General features: G+C 57.1%; 1 protein-coding gene across 1 annotated transcript; it reads left to right on the forward strand.

Annotated features, from left to right (window-relative positions):
* Positions 1-426: 426 nt before the first annotated feature.
* fadd (Fas (tnfrsf6)-associated via death domain) lies at positions 427-19,292 on the forward strand. Its single transcript, XM_072466742.1, has 2 exons — positions 427-967; positions 18,269-19,292. Exons 1-2 carry the CDS (start codon positions 631-633, stop codon positions 18,538-18,540), a joined length of 609 nt encoding a protein of 202 aa, XP_072322843.1. The 5' UTR covers positions 427-630; the 3' UTR covers positions 18,541-19,292.
* The last annotated feature ends 1,419 nt before the right edge of the window (positions 19,293-20,711 follow it).

Raw genomic sequence — 20,711 nt, forward strand, 5'->3', positions numbered from 1 at the left:
CTCCGGTAGCGAGTTCCAGGCACCCACTACCCTCTGCGTAAAAAACTTGCCTCGTACATCTACTCTAAACCTTGCCCCTCTCACCTTAAACCTATGCCCCCTAGTAATTGACCCCTCTACCCTGGGGAAAAGCCTCTGACTATCCAGCAACGTTATTCACAGAGGGAGAAATGCTCCCATTCTTACATTTTCAACTTTATTTGTATGAAAGTGGGTTTGACCTCCGGCCGGCAGGGGGCGATGTGACTTCCGGGCCAGCAGGGGGCGATGTGACTTCCGGGCCGGCAGGGGGCGATGTGACTTCCGGGCCGGCAGGGGGCGATGAGAACTCCCCGCCGGCAGGGGGCGATGTGACTTCCCCGCCGGCAGGGGCCGATGAGAACTCCCGGCCGGCAGGGGGCGATGAGAACTCCCGGCCGGCAGGGGGGCGATGAGAACTCCCGGCCGGCAGGGGGCGATGTGACCTCCGGGCCGGCAGGGGGCGATGTGACCTGGCGGGACTCCGAGCCACCGGAAGTGAAGGCCGCGAGCGGCGGGGGGTGTTTCCGGCCGCCATTTCTCTGAGCTGAGGCCCCGCTCCGCCCGCTCGAGGCTCCGCTCCGCCCGCTCGAGGCCCCGCTCCGCCCGGACATGGCGGCCTCGCTCCGCCCGGACATGGCGGCCTCGCGGATGCGCTTTAACTGCCTGCTGAATGAGATCTCCCGCGGGCTGTCGGCCCAGAACCTGGAGGCGCTGAAGTTTCTGTGTAAGGATGAGATCGGCAAGAGGAAGCTGGAGAGCATCGACAGCGGCACCAAACTCTTCCAGCAGCTGGAGGAGCTCAACCTGCTGTCCCCCCAGCGCACCGCCACCCTGGGCACACTGCTCGCCGAGGCCCAGCGCCCCGACCTCCAGCTCAAACTCGCCGCCTTCCCCGCCCAGAGCGACTACCTGCAGCTGCCCGTCTCTGAGGTGGGAGCACAGCCAGGTAATGGGGCCTTGGCTCAGCTCGGCGGGGGGAAATGTGGGGGGCAACACCTCCCCAATCTCACTGCCCACTCTCCAATCTCACTGCCCACTCTCCAATCTCACTGCCCACTCCCCAATCTCACTGCCCACTCCCCAATCTCACTGCCCAATCCCCAATCTCACTGCCCACTCCCCAATCTCACTGCCCACTCCCCAATCTCACTGCCCACTCCCCAATCACACTGCCCACTCCCCAATCTCACTGCCCAATCCCCAATCTCACTGCCCACTCCCCAATCTCACTGCCCACTCCCCAATCACACTGCCCACTCCCCAATCTCACTGCCCACTCCCCAATCTCACTGCCCACTCCCCAATCTCACTGCCCACTCCCCAATCTCACTGCCCACTCCCCAATCTCACTGCCCACTCCCCAATCTCACTGCCCACTCCCCAATCACACTGCCCACTCCCCAATCTCACTGCCCACTCCCCAATCTCACTGCCCACTCCCCAATCACACTGCCCACTCCCCAATCTCACTGCCCACTCCCCAATCTCACTGCCCACTCCCCAATCTCACTGCCCACTCCCCAATCACACTGCCCACTCCCCAATCTCACTGCCCACTCCCCAATCTCACTGCCCACTCCCCAATCACACTGCCCACTCCCCAATCTCACTGCCCACTCCCCAATCTCACTGCCCACTCCCCAATCCACACTGCCCACTCCCCAATCTCACTGCCCACTCCCCAATCTCACTGCCCACTCCCCAATCTCACTGCCCACTCCCCAATCACACTGCCCACTCCCCAATCTCACTGCCCACTCCCCAATCTCACTGCCCACTCCCCAATCACACTGCCCACTCCCCAATCTCACTGCCCACTCCCCAATCTCACTGCCCACTCCCCAATCTCACTGCCCACTCCCCAATCTCACTGCCCACTCCCCAATCTCACTGCCCACTCCCCAATCTCACTGCCCACTCCCCAATCTCACTGCCCACTCCCCAATCTCACTGCCCACTCCCCAATCTCACTGCCCACTCCCCAATCACACTGCCCACTCCCCAATCTCACTGCCCACTCCCCAATCACACTGCCCACTCCCCAATCTCACTGCCCACTCCCCAATCTCACTGCCCACTCCCCAATCTCACACTGCCCACTCCCCAATCTCACTGCCCACTCCCCAATCACACTGCCCACTCCCCAATCACACTGCCCACTCCCCAATCTCACTGCCCACTCCCCAATCTCACTGCCCACTCCCCAATCTCACTGCCCACTCCCCAATCTCACTGCCCAATCACACTGCCCACTCCCCAATCACACTGCCCACTCCCCAATCACACTGCCCACTCCCCAATCTCACTGCCCACTCCCCAATCTCACTGCCCACTCCCCAATCTCACTGCCCACTCCCCAATCTCACTGCCCACTCCCCAATCTCACTGCCCACTCCCCAATCTCACTGCCCACTCCCCAATCTCACTGCCCACTCCCCAATCTCACTGCCCACTCCCCAATCTCACTGCCCACTCCCCAATCTCACTGCCCACTCCCCAATCCACACTGCCCACTCCCCAATCTCACTGCCCACTCCCCAATCTCACTGCCCACTCCCCAATCTCACTGCCCACTCCCCAATCACACTGCCCACTCCCCAATCTCACTGCCCACTCCCCAATCTCACTGCCCACTCCCCAATCTCACACTGCCCACTCCCCAATCTCACACTGCCCACTCCCCAATCTCACTGCCCACTCCCCAATCACACACTGCCCACTCCCCAATCTCACTGCCCACTCGCCAATCTCACTGCCCACTCTCCAATCTCACTGCCCACTCCCCAATCACACTGCCCACTCCCCAATCTCACTGCCCACTCCCCAATCTCACTGCCCACTCCCCAATCACACTGCCCACTCCCCAATCTCACTGCCCACTCCCCAATCTCACTGCCCACTCCCCAATCTCACTGCCCACTCCCCAATCACACTGCCCACTCCCCAATCTCACTGCCCACTCCCCAATCACACTGCCCACTCCCCAATCCACACTGCCCACTCCCCAATCCACACTGCCCACTCCCCAATCTCACTGCCCACTCCCCAATCACACTGCCCACTCCCCAATCTCACTGCCCACTCCCCAATCTCACTGCCCACTCCCCAATCTCACTGCCCACTCCCCAATCACACTGCCCACTCCCCAATCTCACTGCCCACTCCCCAATCTCACTGCCCACTCCCCAATCTCACTGCCCACTCCCCAATCTCACTGCCCACTCCCCAATCTCACTGCCCACTCCCCAATCACACTGCCCACTCCCCAATCTCACTGCCCACTCCCCAATCTCACTGCCCACTCCCCAATCTCACTGCCCACTCCCCAATCTCACTGCCCACTCCCCAATCTCACACTGCCCACTCCCCAATCACACTGCCCACTCCCCAATCTCACTGCCCACTCCCCAATCTCACACTGCCCACTCCCCAATCTCACACTGCCCACTCCCCAATCACACTGCCCACTCCCCAATCACACTGCCCACTCCCCAATCTCACTGCCCACTCCCCAATCTCACTGCCCACTCCCCAATCTCACTGCCCACTCCCCAATCTCACTGCCCACTCCCCAATCTCACTGCCCACTCCCCAATCTCACACTCCCCAATCTCACTGCCCACTCCCCAATCTCACTGCCCACTCCCCAATCACACTGCCCACTCCCCAATCTCACTGCCCACTCCCCAATCTCACTGCCCACTCCCCAATCTCACTGCCCACTCCCCAATCTCACTGCCCACTCCCCAATCACACTGCCCACTCCCCAATCACACTGCCCACTCCCCAATCTCACTGCCCACTCCCCAATCTCACTGCCCACTCCCCAATCTCACTGCCCACTCCCCAATCACGCTGCCCACTCCCCAATCTCACTGCCCACTCCCCAATCTCACTGCCCACTCCCCAATCACACTGCCCACTCCCCAATCTCACTGCCCACTCCCCAATCTCACTGCCCACTCCCCAATCTCACTGCCCACTCCCCAATCTCACACTGCCCACTCCCCAATCTCACTGCCCACTCCCCAATCTCACTGCCCACTCCCCAATCTCACTGCCCACTCCCCAATCTCACTGCCCACTCCCCAATCTCACTGCCCACTCCCCAATCTCACTGCCCACTCCCCAATCTCACTGCCCACTCCCCAATCTCACTGCCCACTCCCCAATCTCACTGCCCACTCCCCAATCTCACTGCCCACTCCCCAATCTCACTGCCCACTCCCCAATCTCACTGCCCACTCCCCAATCTCACTCCCCACTCACACTGCCCACTCCCCACTCACACTGCCCACTCCCCAATCTCACACTCCCCAATCTCACTGCCCACTCCCCAATCTCACTGCCCACTCCCCAATCTCACTGCCCACTCCCCAATCTCACACTGCCCACTCCCCAATCTCACACTCCCCAATCTCACTGCCCACTCCCCAATCTCACTGCCCACTCCCCAATCTCACTGCCCACTCCCCAATCTCACTGCCCACTCCCCAATCTCACTGCCCACTCCCCAATCACACTGCCCACTCCCCAATCACACTGCCCACTCCCCAATCTCACACTCCCCAATCTCACTGCCCACTCCCCAATCTCACTGCCCACTCCCCAATCTCACTGCCCACTCCCCAATCTCACTGCCCACTCCCCAATCTCACTGCCCACTCCCCAATCTCACTGCCCACTCCCCAATCACACTGCGCACTCACCAATCTCACTGCCCACTCCCCAATCACACTGCCCACTCCCCAATCTCACTGCCCACTCCCCAATCTCACTGCCCACTCCCCAATCTCACAGTCCACTCACCAATCTCACTGCCCACTCCCCAATCACACTGCCCACTCCCCAATCACACTGCCCACTCCCCAATCACACTGCCCACTCCCCAATCACACTGCCCACTCCCCAATCACACTGCCCACTCCCCAATCTCACTGCCCACTCCCCAATCTCACTGCCCACTCCCCAATCTCACTGCCCACTCCCCAATCTCACTGCCCACTCCCCAATCTCACTGCCCACTCCCCAATCTCACTGCCCACTCCCCAATCACACTGCCCACTCCCCAATCACACTGCCCACTCCCCAATCACACTGCCCACTCCCCAATCACACTGCCCACTCCCCAATCACACTGCCCACTCCCCAATCACACTGCCCACTCCCCAATCACACTGCCCACTCCCCAATCTCACTGCCCACTCCCCAATCTCACTGCCCACTCCCCAATCTCACTGCCCACTCCCCAATCTCACTGCCCACTCCCCAATCACACTGCCCACTCCCCAATCTCACTGCCCACTCCCCAATCTCACTGCCCACTCCCCAATCTCACTGCCCACTCCCCAATCTCACTGCCCACTCCCCATTCACACTGCCCACTCCCCAATCTCACTGCCCACTCCCCAATCCACACTGCCCACTCCCCAATCCACACTGCCCACTCCCCAATCCACACTGCCCACTCCCCAATCACACTGCCCACTCCCCAATCTCACTGCCCACTCCCCAATCTCACTGCCCACTCCCCAATCTCACTGCCCACTCCCCAATCTCACTGCCCACTCCCCAATCTCACTGCCCAATCACACTGCCCACTCCCCAATCACACTGCCCACTCCCCAATCTCACTGCCCACTCCCCAATCTCACTGCCCACTCCCCAATCTCACTGCCCACTCCCCAATCTCACTGCCCACTCCCCAATCTCACTGCCCACTCCCCAATCTCACTGCCCACTCCCCAATCTCACTGCCCACTCCCCAATCTCACTGCCCACTCCCCAATCTCACTGCCCACTCCCCAATCTCACTGCCCACTCCCCAATCCACACTGCCCACTCCCCAATCTCACTGCCCACTCCCCAATCTCACTGCCCACTCCCCAATCTCACTGCCCACTCCCCAATCTCACTGCCCACTCCCCAATCACACTGCCCACTCCCCAATCTCACTGCCCACTCCCCAATCTCACTGCCCACTCCCCAATCTCACTGCCCACTCCCCAATCTCACACTGCCCACTCCCCAATCTCACACTGCCCACTCCCCAATCTCACTGCCCACTCCCCAATCACACACTGCCCACTCCCCAATCTCACTGCCCACTCGCCAATCTCACTGCCCACTCTCCAATCTCACTGCCCACTCCCCAATCACACTGCCCACTCCCCAATCTCACTGCCCACTCCCCAATCTCACTGCCCACTCCCCAATCACACTGCCCACTCCCCAATCTCACTGCCCACTCCCCAATCTCACTGCCCACTCCCCAATCTCACTGCCCACTCCCCAATCACACTGCCCACTCCCCAATCTCACTGCCCACTCCCCAATCACACTGCCCACTCCCCAATCCACACTGCCCACTCCCCAATCTCACTGCCCACTCCCCAATCACACTGCCCACTCCCCAATCTCACTGCCCACTCCCCAATCTCACTGCCCACTCCCCAATCTCACTGCCCACTCCCCAATCACACTGCCCACTCCCCAATCTCACTGCCCACTCCCCAATCTCACTGCCCACTCCCCAATCTCACTGCCCACTCCCCAATCTCACTGCCCACTCCCCAATCTCACTGCCCACTCCCCAATCTCACTGCCCACTCCCCAATCTCACTGCCCACTCCCCAATCTCACTGCCCACTCCCCAATCTCACTGCCCACTCCCCAATCTCACTGCCCACTCCCCAATCTCACTGCCCACTCCCCAATCTCACACTGCCCACTCCCCAATCACACTGCCCACTCCCCAATCTCACTGCCCACTCCCCAATCTCACACTGCCCACTCCCCAATCTCACACTGCCCACTCCCCAATCACACTGCCCACTCCCCAATCACACTGCCCACTCCCCAATCTCACTGCCCACTCCCCAATCTCACTGCCCACTCCCCAATCTCACTGCCCACTCCCCAATCTCACTGCCCACTCCCCAATCTCACTGCCCACTCCCCAATCTCACTGCCCACTCCCCAATCTCACACTCCCCAATCTCACTGCCCACTCCCCAATCTCACTGCCCACTCCCCAATCACACTGCCCACTCCCCAATCTCACTGCCCACTCCCCAATCTCACTGCCCACTCCCCAATCTCACTGCCCACTCCCCAATCTCACTGCCCACTCCCCAATCTCACTGCCCACTCCCCAATCACACTGCCCACTCCCCAATCACACTGCCCACTCCCCAATCTCACTGCCCACTCCCCAATCTCACTGCCCACTCCCCAATCTCACTGCCCACTCCCCAATCACACTGCCCACTCCCCAATCTCACTGCCCACTCCCCAATCTCACTGCCCACTCCCCAATCTCACTGCCCACTCCCCAATCACACTGCCCACTCCCCAATCTCACTGCCCACTCCCCAATCTCACTGCCCACTCCCCAATCTCACACTGCCCACTCCCCAATCTCACTGCCCACTCCCCAATCTCACTGCCCACTCCCCAATCTCACTGCCCACTCCCCAATCTCACTGCCCACTCCCCAATCTCACTGCCCACTCCCCAATCTCACTGCCCACTCCCCAATCTCACTGCCCACTCCCCAATCTCACTGCCCACTCCCCAATCTCACTGCCCACTCCCCAATCTCACTGCCCACTCCCCAATCTCACTGCCCACTCCCCAATCTCACTGCCCACTCCCCAATCTCACTGCCCACTCCCCAATCTCACTGCCCACTCCCCACTCACACTGCCCACTCCCCACTCACACTGCCCACTCCCCAATCTCACACTCCCCAATCTCACTGCCCACTCCCCAATCTCACTGCCCACTCCCCAATCTCACTGCCCACTCCCCAATCTCACACTGCCCACTCCCCAATCTCACACTGCCCACTCCCCAATCTCACACTCCCCAATCTCACTGCCCACTCCCCAATCTCACTGCCCACTCCCCAATCTCACTGCCCACTCCCCAATCTCACTGCCCACTCCCCAATCTCACTGCCCACTCCCCAATCTCACTGCCCACTCCCCAATCACACTGCCCACTCCCCAATCACACTGCCCACTCCCCAATCTCACACTCCCCAATCTCACTGCCCACTCCCCAATCTCACTGCCCACTCCCCAATCTCACTGCCCACTCCCCAATCTCACTGCCCACTCCCCAATCTCACTGCCCACTCCCCAATCTCACTGCCCACTCCCCAATCTCACTGCCCACTCCCCAATCACACTGCGCACTCCCCAATCTCACTGCCCACTCCCCAATCACACTGCCCACTCCCCAATCTCACTGCCCACTCCCCAATCTCACTGCCCACTCCCCAATCTCACAGTCCACTCACCAATCTCACTGCCCACTCCCCAATCACACTGCCCACTCCCCAATCACACTGCCCACTCCCCAATCACACTGCCCACTCCCCAATCACACTGCCCACTCCCCAATCACACTGCCCACTCCCCAATCACACTGCCCACTCCCCAATCACACTGCCCACTCCCCAATCACACTGCCCACTCCCCAATCTCACTGCCCACTCCCCAATCTCACTGCCCACTCCCCAATCTCACTGCCCACTCCCCAATCTCACTGCCCACTCCCCAATCTCACTGCCCACTCCCCAATCTCACTGCCCACTCCCCAATCACACTGCCCACTCCCCAATCACACTGCCCACTCCCCAATCACACTGCCCACTCCCCAATCACACTGCCCACTCCCCAATCACACTGCCCACTCCCCAATCACACTGCCCACTCCCCAATCACACTGCCCACTCCCCAATCACACTGCCCACTCCCCAATCACACTGCCCACTCCCCAATCTCACTGCCCACTCCCCAATCTCACTGCCCACTCCCCAATCTCACTGCCCACTCCCCAATCTCACTGCCCACTCCCCATTCACACTGCCCACTCCCCAATCTCACTGCCCACTCCCCAATCCACACTGCCCACTCCCCAATCCACACTGCCCACTCCCCAATCTCACTGCCCACTCCCCAATCTCACTGCCCACTCCCCAATCTCACTGCCCACTCCCCAATCTCACTGCCCACTCCCCAATCTCACTGCCCACTCCCCAATCTCACTGCCCACTCCCCAATCTCACTGCCCACTCCCCAATCTCACTGCCCACTCCCCAATCACACTGCCCACTCCCCAATCTCACTGCCCACTCCCCAATCTCACTGCCCACTCCCCAATCCACACTGCCCACTCCCCAATCTCACTGCCCACTCCCCAATCTCACTGCCCACTCCCCAATCTCACTGCCCACTCCCCAATCTCACTGCCCACTCCCCAATCACACTGCCCACTCCCCAATCTCACTGCCCACTCCCCAATCTCACTGCCCACTCCCCAATCTCACTGCCCACTCCCCAATCCACACTGCCCACTCCCCAATCCACACTGCCCACTCCCCAATCTCACTGCCCACTCCCCAATCTCACTGCCCACTCCCCAATCTCGCACTGCCCACTCCCCAATCTCACTGCCCACTCCCCAATCTCACACTGCCCACTCCCCAATCTCACTGCCCACTCCCCAATCTCACTGCCCACTCCCCAATCTCACTGCCCACTCCCCAATCTCACTGCCCACTCCCCAATCTCACTGCCCACTCCCCAATCTCACACTGCCCACTCCCCAATCTCACACTGCCCACTCCCCAATCTCACTGCCCACTCCCCAATCTCACTGCCCACTCCCCAATCTCACTGCCCACTCCCCAATCCACACTGCCCACTCCCCAATCTCACTGCCCACTCCCCAATCTCACTGCCCACTCCCCAATCTCACTGCCCACTCCCCAATCTCACACTGCCCACTCCCCAATCTCACTGCCCACTCCCCAATCTCACTGCCCAATCCCCAATCTCACTGCCCACTCCCCAATCTCACTGCCCACTCCCCAATCCCACTGCCCACTCCCCAATCTCACTGCCCACTCCCCAATCTCACTGCCCACTCCCCAATCTCACTGCCCACTCCCCAATCTCACTGCCCACTCCCCAATCTCACTGCCCACTCCCCAATCTCACTGCCCACTCCCCAATCTCACTGCCCACTCCCCAATCCACACTGCCCACTCCCCAATCTCACTGCCCACTCCCCAATCTCACTGCCCACTCCCCAATCTCGCACTGCCCACTCCCCAATCTCACTGCCCACTCCCCAATCTCACACTGCCCACTCCCCAATCTCACACTGCCCACTCCCCAATCTCACACTGCCCACTCCCCAATCTCACTGCCCACTCCCCAATCTCACTGCCCACTCCCCAATCTCACTGCCCACTCCCCAATCTCACTGCCCACTCCCCAATCTCACTGCCCACTCCCCAATCTCACTGCCCACTCCCCAATCTCACACTGCCCACTCCCCAATCTCACTGCCCACTCCCCAATCTCTCACTGCCCACTCCCCAATCTCACTGCCCACTCCCCAATCTCACTGCCCACTCCCCAATCTCACTGCCCACTCCCCAATCTCACTGCCCACTCCCCAATCTCACTGCCCACTCCCCAATCCACACTGCCCACTCCCCAATCTCACTGCCCACTCCCCAATCTCACTGCCCACTCCCCAATCTCACTGCCCACTCCCCAATCTCACTGCCCACTCCCCAATCTCACTGCCCACTCCCCAATCTCACACTGCCCACTCCCCAATCTCACTGCCCACTCCCCAATCTCACACTGCCCACTCCCCAATCTCACTGCCCACTCCCCAATCTCACACTGCCCACTCCCCAATCTCACTGCCCACTCCCCAATCTCACACTGCCCACTCCCCAATCACACTGCCCACTCCCCAATCACACTGCCCACTCCCCAATCTCACACTGCCCACTCTCCAATCTCATTGCCCACTCCCCAATCTCACTGCCCACTCCCCAATCTCACTGCCCACTCCCCAATCTCACTGCCCACTCCCCAATCTCACTGCCCACTCCCCAATCTCACTGCCCACTCCCCAATCTCACTGCCCACTCCCCAATCTCACTGCCCACTCCCCAATCACACTGCCCACTCCCCAATCACACTGCCCACTCCCCAATCTCACACTCCCCAATCTCACTGCCCAATCTCACACTGCCCACTCCCCAATCTCACTGCCCACTCCCCAATCTCTCTGCCCACTCCCCAATCTCACTGCCCACTCCCCAATCTCACACTGCCCACTCCCCAATCTCACACTGCCCACTCCCCAATCTCACACTGCCCACTCCCCAATCTCACACTGCCCACTCCCCAATCTCACTGCCCACTCCCCAATCTCACACTGCCCACTCCCCAATCTCACACTGCCCACTCCCCAATCTCACTGACCACTCCCCAATCTCACTGCCCACTCCCCAATCTCACTGCCCACTCCCCAATCCACACTGCCCACTCCCCAATCTCACTGCCCACTCCCCAATCTCACACTGCCCACTCCCCAATCACACTGCCCACTCCCCAATCACACTGCCCACTCCCCAATCTCACACTGCCCACTCTCCAATCTCACTGCCCACTCCCCAATCTCACTGCCCACTCCCCAATCCACACTGCCCACTCCCCAATCTCACTGCCCACTCCCCAATCTCACTGCCCACTCCGCAATCTCACTGCCCACTCCGCAATCTCACTGCCCACTCCCCAATCTCACTGCCCACTCCCCAATCTCACTGCCCACTCCCCAATCCACACTGCCCACTCCCCAATCTCACTGCCCACTCCCCAATCTCACTGCCCACTCCCCAATCTCACTGCCCACTCCCCAATCTCACTGCCCACTCCCCAATCTCACTGCCCACTCCCCAATCCACACTGCCCACTCCCCAATCCTCACTGCCCACTCCCCAATCCTCACTGCCCACTCCCCAATCCTCACTGCCCACTCCCCAATCCTCACTGCCCACTCCCCAATCCTCACTGCCCACTCCCCAATCTCACTTCCCACTCCCCAATCTCACTGCCCACTCCCCAATCTCACTGCCCACTCCCCAATCTCACTGCCCACTCCCCAATCTCACTGCCCACTCCCCAATCTCACTGCCCACTCCCCAATCTCACTGCCCACTCCCCAATCTCACTGCCCACTCCCCAATCTCACTGCCCACTCCCCAATCACACTGCCCACTCCCCAATCTCACACTCCCCAATCTCACTGCCCAATCTCACACTGCCCACTCCCCAATCTCACTGCCCACTCCCCAATCTCACTGCCCACTCCCCAATCTCACTGCCCACTCCCCAATCTCACTGCCCACACCCCAATCTCACTGCCCACTCCCCAATCTCACTGCCCACTCCCCAATCTCACTGCCCACTCCCCAATCTCACTGCCCACTCCCCAATCTCACTGCCCACTCCCCAATCTCACTGCCCACTCCCCAATCTCACTGCCCACTCCCCAATCTCACACTCCCCAATCTCACACTGCCCACTCCCCAATCACACTGCCCACTCCCCAATCTCACTGCCCACTCCCCAATCTCACACTCCCCAATCTCACACTGCCCACTCCCCAATCACACTGCCCACTCCCCAATTACACTGCCCACTCCCCAATCTCACACTCCCCAATCTCACACTGCCACTCCCCAATCTCACACTCCCCAATCTCACACTGCCCACTCGCCAATCTCACACTCCCCAATCTCACACTCCCCAATCTCACACTCCCCAATCTCACACTGCCACTCCCCAATCTCACACTCCCCAATCTCGCACTGCCCACTCCCCAATCTCACTGCCCACTCCCCAATCACACTGCCCACTCCCCAATCCACACTGCCCACTCCCCAATCCACACTGCCCACTCCCCAATCCACACTGCCCACTCCCCAATCTCTCACTGCCCACTCCCCAATCACACTGCCCACTCCCCAATCTCACACTGCCCACTCCCCAATCTCACTGCCCACTCCCCAATCTCACTGCCCACTCCCCAATCTCACTGCCCACTCCCCAATCTCACTGCCCACTCCCCAATCACACTGCCCACTCCCCAATCTCACTGCCCACTCCCCAATCTCACTGCCCACTCCCCAATCTCACTGCCCACTCCCCAATCTCACTGCCCACTCCCCAATCTCACTGCCCACTCCCCAATCTCACTGCCCACTCCCCAATCTCACTGCCCACTCCCCAATCTCACTGCCCACTCCCCAATCTCACTGCCCACTCCCCAATCTCACTGCCCACTCCCCAATCTCACACTGCCCACTCCCCAATCACACTGCCCACTCCCCAATCACACTGCCCACTCCCCAATCACACTGCCCACTCCCCAATCACACTGCCCACTCCCCAATCACACTGCCCACTCCCCAATCACACTGCCCACTCCCCAATCTCTCACAGCCCACTCCCCAATCTCTCACTGCCCACTCCCCAATCACACTGCCCACTCCCCAATCTCACACTGCCCACTCCCCAATCTCACACTGCCCACTCCCCAATCACACTGCCCACTCCCCAATCTCACTGCCCACTCCCCAATCTCACTGCCCACTCCCCAATCTCACTGCCCACTCCCCAATCTCACTGCCCACTCCCCAATCTCACACTGCCCACTCCCCAATCTCACTGCCCACTCCCCAATCTCACTGCCCACTCCCCAATCTCACTGCCCACTCCCCAATCTCACACTGCCCACTCCCCAATCTCACTGCTCACTCCCCAATCTCACTGCCCACTCCCCAATCTCACACTGCCCACTCCCCAATCTCACACTACCCACTCCCCAATCTCACTGCCCACTTCCCAATCTCACACTGCCCACTCCCCAATCTCACACTGCCCACTCCCCAATCTCACACTGCCCACTCCCCAATCTCACACTGCCCACTCCCCAATCTCTCACTGCCCACTCCCCAATCTCTCACTGCCCACTCCCCAATCTCTCACTGCCCACTCCCCAATCTCACACTGCCCACTCTCCAATCTCATTGCCCACTCCCCAATCTCACTGCCCACTCCCCAATCTCACTGCCCACTCCCCAATCTCACTGCCCACTCCCCAATCTCACTGCCCACTCCCCAATCTCACTGCCCACTCCCCAATCTCACTGCCCACTCCCCAATCTCACTGCCCACTCCCCAATCTCACTGCCCACTCCCCAATCACACTGCCCACTCCCCAATCACACTGCCCACTCCCCAATCTCACACTCCCCAATCTCACACTGCCCACTCCCCAATCTCACTGCCCACTCCCCAATCTCTCTGCCCACTCCCCAATCTCTCTGCCCACTCCCCAATCTCTCTGCCCACTCCCCAATCTCACTGCCCACTCCCCAATCTCACACTGCCCACTCCCCAATCTCACACTGCCCACTCCCCAATCTCACACTGCCCACTCCCCAATCTCACTGCCCACTCCCCAATCTCACTGCCCACTCCCCAATCTCACTGCCCACTCCCCAATCTCACACTGCCCACTCCCCAATCTCACACTGCCCACTCCCCAATCTCACTGACCACTCCCCAATCTCACTGCCCACTCCCCAATCTCACTGCCCACTCCCCAATCCACACTGCCCACTCCCCAATCTCACTGCCCACTCCCCAATCTCACACTGCCCACTCCCCAATCACACTGCCCACTCCCCAATCACACTGCCCACTCCCCAATCTCACACTGCCCACTCTCCAATCTCACTGCCCACTCCCCAATCTCACTGCCCACTCCCCAATCCACACTGCCCACTCCCCAATCTCACTGCCCACTCCCCAATCTCACTGCCCACTCCGCAATCTCACTGCCCACTCCGCAATCTCACTGCCCACTCCCCAATCTCACTGCCCACTCCCCAATCTCACTGCCCACTCCCCAATCCACACTGCCCACTCCCCAATCTCACTGCCCACTCCCCAATCTCACTGCCCACTCCCCAATCTCACTGCCCACTCCCCAATCTCACTGCCCACTCCCCAATCCACACTGCCCACTCCCCAATCCTCACTGCCCACTCCCCAATCCTCACTGCCCACTCCCCAATCCTCACTGCCCACTCCCCAATCTCACTTCCCACTCCCCAATCTCACTTCCCACTCCCCAATCTCACTTCCCACTCCCCAATCTCACTGCCCACTCCCCAATCTCACTGCCCACTCCCCAATCTCACTGCCCACTCCCCAATCTCACTGCCCACTCCCCAATCTCACTGCCCACTCCCCAATCTCACTGCCCACTCCCCAATCTCACTGCCCACTCCCCAATCTCACTGCCCACTCCCCAATCTCACTGCCCACTCCCCAATCACACTGCCCACTCCCCAATCTCACACTCCCCAATCTCACTGCCCAATCTCACACTGCCCACTCCCCAATCTCACTGCCCACTCCCCAATCTCACTGCCCACTCCCCAATCTCACTGCCCACACCCCAATCTCACTGCCCACTCCCCAATCTCACTGCCCACTCCCCAATCTCACTGCCCACTCCCCAATCTCACTGCCCACTCCCCAATCTCACTGCCCACTCCCCAATCTCACTGCCCACTCCCCAATCTCACACTCCCCAATCTCACACTGCCCACTCCCCAATCACACTGCCCACTCCCCAATCTCACTGCCCACTCCCCAATCTCACACTCCCCAATCTCACACTGCCCACTCCCCAATCACACTGCCCACTCCCCAATCTCACACTCCCCAATCTCACACTCCCCAATCTCACACTCCCCAATCTCACACTGCCCACTCCCCAATCTCACACTCCCCAATCTCACACTGCCCACTCCCCAGTCTCACTGCCCACTCCCCAATCTCACTGCCCACTCCCCAATCACACTGCCCACTCCCCAATCCACACTGCCCACTCCCCAATCCACACTGCCCACTCCCCAATCCACACTGCCCACTCCCCAATCCACACTGCCCACTCCCCAATCTCTCACTGCCCACTCCCCAATCACACTGCCCACTCCCCAATCTCACACTGCCCACTCCCCAATCTCACTGCCCACTCCCCAATCTCACTGCCCACTCCCCAATCTCACTGCCCACTCCCCAATCTCACTGCCCACTCCCCAATCTCACTGCCCACTCCCCAATCTCACTGCCCACTCCCCAATCTCACTGCCCACTCCCCAATCTCACTGCCCACTCCCCAATCTCACTGCCCACTCCCCAATCTCACTGCCCACTCCCCAATCTCACTGCCCACTCCCCAATCTCACTGCCCACTCCCCAATCTCACTGCCCACTCCCCAATCTCACACTGCCCACTCCCCAATCTCACACTGCCCACTCCCCAATCACACTGCCCACTCCCCAATCACACTGCCCACTCCCCAATCACACTGCCCACTCCCCAATCACACTGCCCACTCCCCAATCTCTCACAGCCCACTCCCCAATCTCTCACTGCCCACTCCCCAATCTCACTGCTCACTCCCCAATCTCACTGCCCACTCCCCAATCTCACACTGCCCACTCCCCAATCTCACACTGCCCACTCCCCAATCTCACACTGCCCACTCCCCAATCTCACACTGCCTACTTCCCAATCTCACACTGCCCACTCCCCAATCTCACACTGCCCACTCCCCAATCTCACACTGCCCACTCCCCAATCTCTCACTGCCCACTCCCCAATCTCGCACTGCCCACTCCCCAATCTCGCACTGCCCACTCCCCAATCTCGCACTGCCCACTCCCCAATCACGCACTGCCCACTCTCCAATCTCACACTGCCCACTCCCCAATCTCACACTGCCCACTCCCCAATCTCACACTGCCCACTCCCCAATCTCACACTGCCCACTCCCCAATCTCACACTGCCCACTCCCCAATCTCACACTGCCCACTCCCCAATCTCACACTGCCCACTCCCCAATCACGCACTGCTCACTCCCACAAATGCTTCAATATTTATCCCATAACTGACCACCAAGACACATTATCTCAATATTATTTCATTGTCATAGAATCATAGAATTTACAGGGTTCAACTCTCATTTCACGGCTTAAACACAAAAGTCAGGGCTGACACTCCAGTGCAGTACTGAGGGAGAGCTGCACTGTTGGAGGTGCTGTCTTCCGGGTGAGATATCTTAAACCGAGGCCTCATTGCTTGCTCAGGCACGTGTAGAACCATAGAATTCCTCCAATGTAGAAGGGGACCAATTGGCCCATCGTGTCTGCACCGGCCCTCTGAAAGAGGACCCCAAAGTAGGTCCACTCCCTCGCCCTGTCCCCATAGCTCCGCCTAACCTGCACATCCCTGGAGCCAGCGGGGATATTTGGCATGGCCAATCCACCTAACCTGAGCACCTTTGGACTGTGGGAGGGAAATCCACCTAGACACTGGGAGAAAGTGGAAGCTCCTCACAGACAGTCACCCACGGTCGGAATCAAACCCGGGTCCCTGGAGCTGTGAGGCAGCAGTGACAACCACTGTGCCACCGTTTAAAAGATGCTGTGGTCCTAACTTGAAGAAGAATCAGGGGGCTGATATTTTTCCCCTCGATCAACGTCTCAAACCGAGATTAGCTGGTTGTTATCACATTGCCGTTTTCAGGAGCTTGCTGTCTGTAAATTGGCTGCTGCATTTCCTGCATTATAACAGTGACTACACTTCAAAAAGTACTTAATCGACTGCAAAGTGCTTTTAAGACATTGCTGGTTGTGAAAAGCGCTACATGAATGCAAGGCTGGTTGTCATATTGTGTTCACTAATATCCTGTGAAGCGACTTTGGGAATTTTGCTAATATATATCCGCAAATTGTTGTGATTACATAGATTACATAGAATTTACAGTGCAGAAGGAGGCCATTCGGCCCATCGAGTCTGCACCAGCTCTTGGGAAGAGCATCCTACCCAAGGTCCACACCTCCACCCTATCCCCATAACCCAGTAACCCCACCTAATCCCCATTACCCAGTAACCCCACCCAACACTATGGGCAATTGATCATGGCCAATCCACCTAACCCGCACATCTTTGGACTGTGGGAGGAAACCGGAGCACCCAGAGGAAACCCACGCACGGGGAGAATGTGCAGACTCCGCACAGACAGTGACCCAAGCTGGGAATTGACCCTGGAGCTATGAAGCAATTGTGCTATCCACAATGCTAGCGTGCTGAACAGGATAAGACTCTGAGGAGGGATTCTCGCTGCATTTTGTTGTGAAATTGGGCCTTGGCTCTCTTTCCACTGCTTTGTACCAGTGCCAATCTTGCAGGCGAATGAGTAGCTGTCACCTAGTGCCAAGTTTGAATTCATCACTTTTCTTTCAAAACTGAGCTTCATTTTAACTATTCATTTTTTTCGAGCAGGTTTGGACGATGCTTTTGACGTAATTTGTAATGAGATTGGAAGAGATTGGCGGATGCTAGCCAGGAAACTCGGGCATAACGAAGCACTGCTTCAGCAGATTGAATATAAACATCCGCGCAACCTGCGGGAACAGATCCGAGAGGCTCTGAAAGAATGGCAAATCACGAAAGGAAAAGAAGCTACTGTGGATGCACTGATAGCAACTCTAAGGAGCTGCAAACTTAACTTGGTGGCAGATTCTGTGAAAGAAGAGTTATACAAAACTGGTTGACTTTCAGTCTGAGAACACAGACTATTGTCTCAATTGTATGTCACGAAAATCCAGAGGAAATATTTCAGTCCCTTTTGAAACGTAAAGTTGTTGCTTCTCTCTTCTGGTGACCTTTTCCTAATTCTGTAATCACTGTTGAGCTTTTGTCAGCCATCACCTTAAGGCTGTTGGTGTTTCGTTGAGAATGGCCGAATATTTCAGGTTGCCAGCGGCATTTGGAATTCAAAGGCTTGCTGTGTATTCATCTGAAGCGGGCTGCATTCACTCTCTAGCTTTGTTGCAGTGGTGGACACCAGAGTTAACCTGGCGGAATGTGAATTGGGTGTCAGGGCCCATAGTGCCTCCAGACCAGGCTCTGATCTGCATGTTCAGGCTTGTGCAGCAAGATTGGTGAAATGCAAAAGCCTTCCATCACAGGGTGATAGTGTGAATGCACCCCCTCAGGCTTAAAACTCCGTTTGGAACAATGTTTTCAAGTTGGTTCGGAATATTGCGGGCAAAAAAAGCAACGATAAACTTTGGGTTTGTCTTGGGGCACTTTTTTTTTCAACCCAAATTATTAATATTTTTAAATATATTGTGGAAGATTTTATTTCCTTGATGAATCATTCCTTGAACTATTTCAGTTTGTTTTTATCCATGCTGATCAGAGCTTCCATGTGACTCCATGAGGATATCAGTGATGTAAACTGATCATACAAACCATTTGTACCTGATTGCTAAGGTGATGAATTGAAAAGATCGAATCACAAGGCATATTGATTTTAACTGACTTCAAGATTTCTTAAATTGGGTCTGTTACGAGTTTCCAACAAATGTCAGGTGCTGCTTGTGCTGTGAGAATGAAAAATGAAGTGAAAATCGCTTATTGTCACAAATAGGCTTCAAATGAAGTTACTGTGACAAGCCCCTAGTCGCCACATTCCGGCGCCTGTTCGGGGAGGCTGGTATGGGAATTGAACCGTGCTGCTGGCCTGCCTTGGTCTGCTTTAAAAGCCAGTTATTTAGCCCTGTGCTAAACCAGCCCCTAACCCACCCCTTTGACTTAAGATAACTTCAACAATGCTATTTATTGCCAGTTCCCCACGCACAACCCCTCTCCCAGGACTTTGACTCACCAAGATCAGATGCATGTGTACTCAATAACTATATTTTCTCTCCATATGTTCACATCAGCTAGCTTTCGTTTCCAGCCAGGATAAACCTGTGGATGCCGGTCTGGACAAGGCTGTTTCTATGAAAGGCTTTCTAGGTCCCCGAGTAACCTGGGGGGAGTGCTGCAGTGACGTCCAACACACGTGTGTTTTTTTACAAATCGGAGGGAACTTGTACTTCCATAGCACTTCTCGTGATTTCAATTGCTTTACAGCATTTTAATTACTTTTCAAATTTAGTCCCCGTTTTTTATAGCCAAATGCAGCAAACCATTTGTGTATGGCAAGCTGGTGCAAACCACTGAGATACCACCCAGCCCCATCTGTTTTGGAGTGTTAGTTAAGAGATGAATATTGGCCAGGGCATTTGGAGAGCTCACCTGCTCTTTCAAAAAGTGGCACAGGGTTTTTCAAATCCAGGTGGGCGAGCGAGTCTGAAGAACACTCTGTTTAACATCTCATCCAAAAGACATGGATTTAAATCAAGGCGGTCCAGATTATACAACTGGAAATATTCAGCGGGTCAAGGCAGCATCTGTGGAGAGAGAAACTGAGTTAGAGTCTCAGATCGATGACCCGGAGTCAGAACTGGAAAATATTGCCGATGTAATGTCTTTTTAGGCAAGTACAGAAGTGAGGAAAAGGGAGAGAAGAGCGAAAAGGAAGATTTGTCATCAGGTAGAAGGCAGTGGCAATTAAATGTCAAAGGAATAATTGGGCAAGTCACACACCTCCTTATGATGTCACCCGATCATCACTAGCCATCTTGGCCACTTACTAATGTCAATTTCTTAAGAGAGAGTTCCAGAAAATGCTACACTGAATGCGGTCCCCTTACAAAGGTATGGATATAGCATGCCTTTATTGAGCATCATATTTTATACATGCAGTATTTGTTACTTGGTATCCTCCCATCTATGGAGCTAAAGTGATCAAACTGTTTCCTACCGATCAGATGCAACTAAACTGGTTGGCTTTGTTAAATATCTATGAAAACATTTGCCTGAGCTTTCTGGA

Source organism: Scyliorhinus torazame, chromosome 10, assembly GCF_047496885.1.
Source record: "Scyliorhinus torazame isolate Kashiwa2021f chromosome 10, sScyTor2.1, whole genome shotgun sequence".
Classification (NCBI taxonomy): Eukaryota; Metazoa; Chordata; class Chondrichthyes; order Carcharhiniformes; family Scyliorhinidae; genus Scyliorhinus; species Scyliorhinus torazame.

What these genes read in the sequence shown, in the direction of transcription:
- fadd (XM_072466742.1), top strand. Translation starts at nt 631, where the DNA reads ATGGCGGCCTCGCTCCGCCCGGACATGGCGGCCTCGCGGATGCGCTTT. An exon ending in TGAGGTGGGAGCACAGCCAG is followed by an intron (nt 968 to 18,268) that starts GTAATGGGGCCT and finishes TTTTTCGAGCAG; the next exon opens with GTTTGGACGATGCTTTTGAC.